The sequence below is a fragment of the Solanum lycopersicum genome, chromosome 10 (assembly GCF_036512215.1).
Source record: "Solanum lycopersicum chromosome 10, SLM_r2.1".
In the NCBI taxonomy this organism is placed as follows: domain Eukaryota; kingdom Viridiplantae; phylum Streptophyta; class Magnoliopsida; order Solanales; family Solanaceae; genus Solanum; species Solanum lycopersicum.
The window spans coordinates 19,606,656-19,614,134 of NC_090809.1; the positions used below are offsets into that span (position 1 = coordinate 19,606,656).

Here is a 7,479-nt window from a genome sequence, read left to right on the forward strand (position 1 = left end):
CATGAACATAAGCAGCGCAACCAAAAGTCCTCAAGTGTGAGTACTTGAGTTCTTTTCCTGTCCACACCTCCTCTGGAATCTTGAACCCTAGAGGAACTGATGGTCCCCTGTTGATCAAGTATGCAGTTGTGCTCACAGCATCCGCCCAAAGTGTTTTGGGCAGCCCACAGTGTATCCTCATACTCCTTGCACGCTCATTCAATGCTCTATTCATCCTCGCAGCAATTCCATTCTTTCTTGCCTTACCAGGAACTGTTCTCATTAATCTGATTCCCTCAGCTGCACAGAATGCCTTGAACTCTGATTTGTCATACTCTCCTCCATTGTAAGACCTTAGGCATTTGACTTTCAAACCGGTCTAATTCTCAACTTCAGCTTTCCACTTCTTGAAAGTTTCAAACACATCTGACTTATGCATCAAGAAGTAAACCCATACCTTTCTGCTGAAATCATCAATGAAGGTAACATAGAATCTGGATCCTCCAAGTGATGATACAAGAGATGGTCCCCAAACATCTGTATGGACCATTTCCAACCGCACTTTCTTTGGCTCTCTAGGAGTCTTTGTGAAGCTTACTCTTTTCTGTTTGCCCATAACGCAATTCTCGCAAAGACCCATATCAACAGACTTCAGACCCTCTAATGCTCCTTTTGCAACCAGCATCTTCATTCCTTTAATACTCATGTGTCCAAGTCTGTTATGCCACTTACATGAACCGGAAGCACCTTCAGCAACAGCAGCCATGTTTATACACCCTGTAGTGGTGTACAAGGTTCCAGATTTGGTGCCACGAGCTACTACCATAGCACCTTTCACGATCTTCCACGAACCTTTCCCAAACTCTGCTGCATATCCCGTGCTATCCAACTGACCAACAGAGATCAGATTTTTCTTGATCCTAGGAATATATCTGACATCCTCCAATGTCCACTGGTTTCCCGAGGTGGTCTTTATGCAAACATCCCCCTTTCCTTCAATCTTTAAGGCTTTATTGTCAGCAAGATATACTTTTCCAAAATTTCCAGATTTGAAGTTTTGGAACAACTCCTTGCTTGGAGACGAATGGAAAGATGCACTAGAATCCAAAATCCATGATTCAACCGGGTTGTTCACACTAAGGATTAGAGCATCCCCAATGTCCTCTACTGAATTTACAAAATCATTGTCATCTCCAAATTTATGATTTTGTTTTTTCTTTTGCTTTGTACAGTTCGTCCGAAAGTGCACTTTTTCTCCACATTTCCAACAAGTCACGTTTGAACTGTTTAGTGATTTTCCTTGATTCTTTAATTTTGATCGACCATGTTGATTTTGGCCTTTCGTCTTACTTCTCCCCCTTCGATCAACGTTGAGAGCACTGCCCGATGAATCTCCCACTTCTCGTTTGCAGATACTTTCGCTAAGAACAACATCACAGATTTCATTAAACATCAGTTTCTCAGATCCACGGGAACTGCTAATCGCAGTAACAACAGTATCCCAAGACTCGGGCAGAGATGGCATCAAAATCAACGCCTTAATTTCATCTCCGAAATTAATATCCACAAAATTGAGTTGACTCACAATCATATTGAACTCATTTATATGATCAGAAACGGATCCAGTTTAAGACATCTGTAAATTGAACAATCTACACATCAAATATACCTTGTTCATAGCCGATAGTTTTTCATACATGTTTGACAGTGCCTTCAACAGACCGGACGTAGTCTTCTCCTTCATGATGTTGAACGCCACGTTTCTTGACAAAGTCAACCGGATCAACCCTAGAGCCTGACGATCCTTGAGTTTTCACTTCTCCTCCGTCATGGATTCCGGCTTCACCCCGGTCAATGGTTCATGAAGATCTTTCTGTTACAGATAATCTTCGATCTGCATCTTCCAGAAACTGAAATTGGATCCATCAAACTTCTCGATTCCAAGCTTTGAACTATCCATCTTCTATGATCGTGTTGAATCTCCTTAGCTCTGATACCAGTTGTTGGGATCGAATTCGCGCACACACACTAGATGAATGGAGAACACAAGAACTTTCAAGAGAAAGAGATGAGAGATCTAGAGAGAGAAAGAGAAAACTCAATATTTCGTGGTAACACCCCGTGAGTAAACATCCACGGCGGTGAGGTATATTTATATTAATAAATCAGAGTATTTTTGGTTACAGAGAACAAATAGGAAAACCTAAAATAGAGAATAAATAGGAAAAACTAAAATTAATCAGGCTCCACTACCTAATAACAATAATCTCATATAATCAACTAATGATTACAATAGATTGATCGATATATAAGGTCCCTTGCTATGTAGACAAATATTTTTCTTAAGAGAATGGTTTTTGCTTGTGAAATTCTGGAATGCAAAAACTAGGTTTCGTCCTTTGTCAAAATGACTAATATAAAATGGACAAACAACCTTGGCCAAGGAACCACTATGGCAGCCTTATAACAGGTTGTCCTTTCCGTTATATCTGGAACTCTTAGTCTTTCATGGAATCAGGTCCCTACTTACTAGATCCCACAGTTTGTAAAATCATCAATAACATCAGAATGTAACACTAAGAATAGAGAAAGCAAAAGATACAACACAATGGTGAATAATTATTGAGAGTTCAAGAAATAACATTAAGTGGACGTCCACGTAAAATAAAAATATTCACAACATGGGAACATTAGGAGTCAATAATCGGTCTTGCATTTATATGAAGTTACCCACTTATTGAAGCAACAAAAAACATCAATTATTCATCCCATGCCAGAAAATCTACACTTTCAAAATACATAAAAATTAGAAGATAAACGAGGCGTAACCAGAATTTCCACTTGATTTACCTTAGGCAAAGTAATGCCTACGCCTTCTGTCATATCTATTGGCGTATTCGATGATGTACTAAAAGCAAAACCTTGTAGCAGGCGAGCAAATGTCAAATGTGTTACTAAGGTTGCAAAATTTATCCCTGGACACGATCGTCTACCAGATCCAAATGGAATGAATTCAAAATGTTGACCGCGAGCATCTACACTTGATTTGCTTGTCAAAAATCTCTCAGGCATGAATTTTTCAGATTCTGACCAAATTTTAGGATCGCGATGTATTTTCCAGGCATTGATATATGTACGAGTACCCTTTGGAATGTCGTAACCAGCCACTTTACAATCTTGCACTGCTTCATGTGGCAATAATAAAGGAACAGGTGGATACAAACGTGATGTTTCTTTAACGATAGCTTGAAGGTACACTAAATTTTTTACGTCACTTTCTCCAACCCATCGCGATTTACCCACTTTTGTATCTATCTCTTCTTGGGCTTGTTTCATAGCATGTGGATTGTTCAGTAATAAGGACATTATCCATATCATATGAACAGCTGTTGTGTCTGAGCCATCCAAGATCAAACTCTACATATATACATACATTCTTTAATTTGTTAAAATTAGGAAATAAATGATGATTACCATGAAACCTAAAGACGGAGAGAAAAATATTGTAGAAAAAATGTTAGATGGATCAGTTTTGGGAATATTTTCCAAGAAGAAGTGTTAGCGTAACTTTACCGTAAATAAAATTTTCTGTACTCATATAATTATTCACGATTCGAAACTCTTAGTCTAGCTGATGACAAGATCGATCCTTTTTAGTTCATTAAAAAAATGACATATTTATATATCAAGCCATAATAAAAGACCATTATGTCCTTAATGAAATGATGTATAGTCACACAAACATCTATCACTTATTTTAGACAATAAGTTTCAAAAGTCTTATTTTTTCTTAAATTCTATATCAAGTCAAACTAACTCATATAAAATAAGACGGAGGAAAGAATGAAATAAGTAAAACCACATGTGATTATATTATATCTTATATTGTTAAAGTGTGTGGTCATCTAATCCAAAGATTTAAGTTATTAGAGATAGTATGTTTTTGTTTATTTAAATTATACTTTTGATACTCCCCTTCACATGCAATATAATCTTGACTTTTTTATGGACCAATTATGTGAAATTTCTTTCGGCCTTCTATAATGGGAAATGGTTTTGTTTTTAAATCCAATTATAATGGATAATGGTGAGATTTGATCCAAGGTCTCTATGTTCTCCGACATTATGTTGAAGTCTTTAATTATTTTATTTAAAAACTTAAGCAATTAAAAGTAATTTACTTTTATTTATTTAAGAAAAAATGGCTAAATATATTCCCTCAGTTTTTATTTATTGTTTAATTTTGCCTTTACATTAATATCACGTTATTTATACCCTATCTTCTATGAACTTGTCACTTGTACTCTTTGATAGGACGAAAGACCCAAACAATAAAAATAATTTAATTTTACTTATATTATCCAATTTTAAACCGATTCAATCAATCTAATCATATGACCCATTTCTGTTCATCTTCATATTTTTAAACTTGTGCTCCTTTCCAAATTCAATCATAATCATGGCAAAATAAAGTCTCGATAAAATAAGATAATCTCCAAAGCAAACATAAAACCAACAACATATAAAACAGATGCAAATCGACAAAAACAACAAATAATTATAATGATAAAATAAATCATAAGACACAACACAAAAATATAGAAAATAATGTAATAATGAGTATGAACACAAGAACAAAATACTGCTTGTTGGAGGTATAGACAAGGAGAAGAGAGGTTGTGGTGGCTCTCTAGAGGTCTGAACAGTTGTTGGGGAGGGGGGGGGGGTTGCTGAAAGAGGAAGAGAGTAAAAAGGGAGTTGTTTGGTGGTTCCGGTGGTGCGTTGGTCGGAGGAAGATTTTGGGTGAAGCAATCATGCTATATTTAACAAGTTTAGCTTACTCAAAGAACTAAATATACCCTTTTTTGACATTGAAGAGCAAGAGATCTCCATTGGTAAGGAGCACAAAGTTAAAAGATGAAGATGAACAAAAATGAGTTTTATGATTGGGTGGGTCAGATCAGGTACAAAATAGGGTTAATTTTTACTGATTTGAATATTTTCTTCCGCATAGAGGCACAAATCATAAGTATAGTAATGATAGGGAAAAGAACAACTTTCTTTTAACCCTCCAAGGACAAAGTCAACTAATAAGTTAAAGTTGAGTGTTATTTATTTTTATTTATATATTGTCAACAAAAGTAATATCAATATTATTTTTTCTTTCAATTTAAGTGTCTTACTTTCTCATGTAGTTTGTCACAAAAGAGTGCCTCATGCGTATGTAGTAAATTTTCTAAGTTAATATTCTACGTGGATCAAAACACTTAATTTAAGATAAAGGATTAAAATGTTTCCTCTTATTTTTCAAACATATACCCAATTAAGCCAAGTCACTTAAATTGAGACCGAAGATTCAGAATTCATAGGAGTATTTAAAATCACAAGTACCAAAACTCTTAATTTTTTGTCTTAAATTATGTGTCATTAAATAGGTATTGATTGTTGGAATACAAAATTACTTTCTTCCTTTGTTCACTTTTATTTATTCAATTTAAATTTTATACGATTTCTAAAAATAATAATGATTGACTTTATTTTATATCACAATTCTCATACTCTATTTGTCTAATAAAAGTTGTTTATAGTATTAACTTGACATAAACAATAAAAAACAATAAATAATAGAAGTAATATTACTATACTACTCTTTGAATGTATTAAATTTATTACTTAGGAAATGTGTTAGATGAATAATATTTAATAATAAGGTAAAATAAACAGATAAATTAAAACTGATATTTAATCTGAAGAATTGAAAAATAAGTAATTAGTGCTTAAGTAGATCATGAAACTTTTTTTATGTGTATCCATGATAAGCAAAAATAACAAATAAAAATATATTTTTAATATAATAAACAAGTAAAAATATATTTTTAATATAACAAGAAGTAAAAGCAAAGGGTAATATGGCAACAGAGACTTACCAAGATAGTTGACTTGATGACAGTGGCCTGAGAATAGCCATAGGCTTTGAATTCATCAACATATGTGGCCTTAAGCATAGCATCTATGGCATCTTCATCATCATCATTGTTTAAATCCTTTTTCTTCATATGATCCTCCAACCAACCTTGAAGAATAGAATCCAAATCCTTATATATATTGTTCATCAATTTTATATGCCCTTGAAAATCAACATATTTGAATAATGGAAATGGCACTACATCATACAAAACAATTTGTCCTACAACATACATGATCCCCTTAAAAGCCTTCCTAAAACGTTTTGCTTCCTCATCCTTTTCTATATTGTTGTATCTTTTCCCACATATGGTCTTTACAATTGTGTTTAAAGTCAATTGATGAAACCATTGAGTTATATTGATTACTTCATTATTCTTATTTGCTACTTGAGTCAATGAATACAAGTCTTTGATGCTATTTTCCAATTCAACAACACGTATATGCCTCATCTTCTCCAATTTAGTACTCGAGAGTACTTGTGTCAGAGCTAGCTTGCGCACATGATTATAATAAAGACCAAAGTTCGAATAAGTGAACCTTGCATACTTGTAACCAATGCTTTGGCCAGCCATTGAGGTTGGTCGAGCCGCGAAATCTTTATCATGAGTAGTGAGACAATCCTTAGCGCCTTCCCAATTATTGATTATCAAGTAGGGATACATTCCCATTCTCAATGTAAAAATAGGCCCATATTTATCGGCCAATGCGGCCAACGTATGAGCAAATGGGACATTTTTGTCAATACCACTTAGTTGATGGAGATGTCCTATAATAGGCCATGCTCCGGGGACTTGAGGGGCTAATTTTTCGGTAGTGAGTGTGTTTGATCTTCTCCATATGATTATGGCGAAGAATACAAAGGCTAAAATCCCTAAAATAGCTTCTAAATGATAATCCATTACAAACTCAAAAGAAGGAGGTATATTGCAAGAGATTGTTAAAAGGTTGGTTTGGTTGGTGTAATAGGATAGATGAAAATATTTTATGATATCATGGGATATTACATTCCATTATTTATAGTAAAATAATGGAATAAAATAATTTTGGGACTAAATATAGTATTTTTGCATTTCAAAACAAATGATCTGTTTTTATTTTTAGTCTGTTTAAGTTTAAATAATTTTTTTTGCAGAACTTTAATTTAGGATATTTAAGATAGTAAAATTAAAGAGTATCTTAATATATTTATTATAACTTTAATATAAGTCATAAAATTAAAAAGCTATTCTACTTAAATTTTATATAAAATCAAATTTGATTTTTTTTAAAATAAAAAGATGAGGTGTACATATAATTATCATAAAAGCGAATAAAACAATCTCATGACATGTGATATTATTGTCCTTGTAGACGTTTTTGTCCGAGGCCACCTCTGATTTTGACAATTATGGACTGTGTGGGTGAAGAGGGTGATGTGGGTGCAGTGATCTTGAATAGTGTAAAGATTAATTTATATTCCTCTCAATTTAACTTATATATGACGAAAAATAAATTATTTAAATATATTCATACACAATGCATTGTGGCTGTCAA

The 7,479-nt window shown here is 33.6% G+C and overlaps 1 protein-coding gene across 1 annotated transcript; it reads right to left on the bottom strand.

Annotated features, from left to right (window-relative positions):
- Window positions 1-2,669: 2,669 nt before the first annotated feature.
- LOC101256720 (nicotine N-demethylase CYP82E3-like) lies at window positions 2,670-6,954 on the bottom strand. The gene is made up of 2 exons (XM_004248479.5): window positions 5,907-6,954; window positions 2,670-3,396 (listed from the first exon to the last, which is right to left on the bottom strand). Exons 1-2 carry the CDS (start codon window positions 6,843-6,845, stop codon window positions 2,770-2,772), a joined length of 1,566 nt encoding a protein of 521 aa, XP_004248527.2. The 5' UTR covers window positions 6,846-6,954; the 3' UTR covers window positions 2,670-2,769.
- Between the last annotated feature and the right edge of the window lie 525 nt (window positions 6,955-7,479).

Excerpts from the sequence above, each read along its gene's own strand:
- LOC101256720 (XM_004248479.5), bottom strand. The coding sequence starts at position 6,845 with ATGGATTATCATTTAGAAGCTATTTTAGGGATTTTAGCCTTTGTATTC. Across the intron at positions 3,397-5,906 it reads TCATCAAGTCAACTATCTTG|AGTTTGATCTTGGATGGCTC; the intron begins GTAAGTCTCTGT and ends GTATATATGTAG.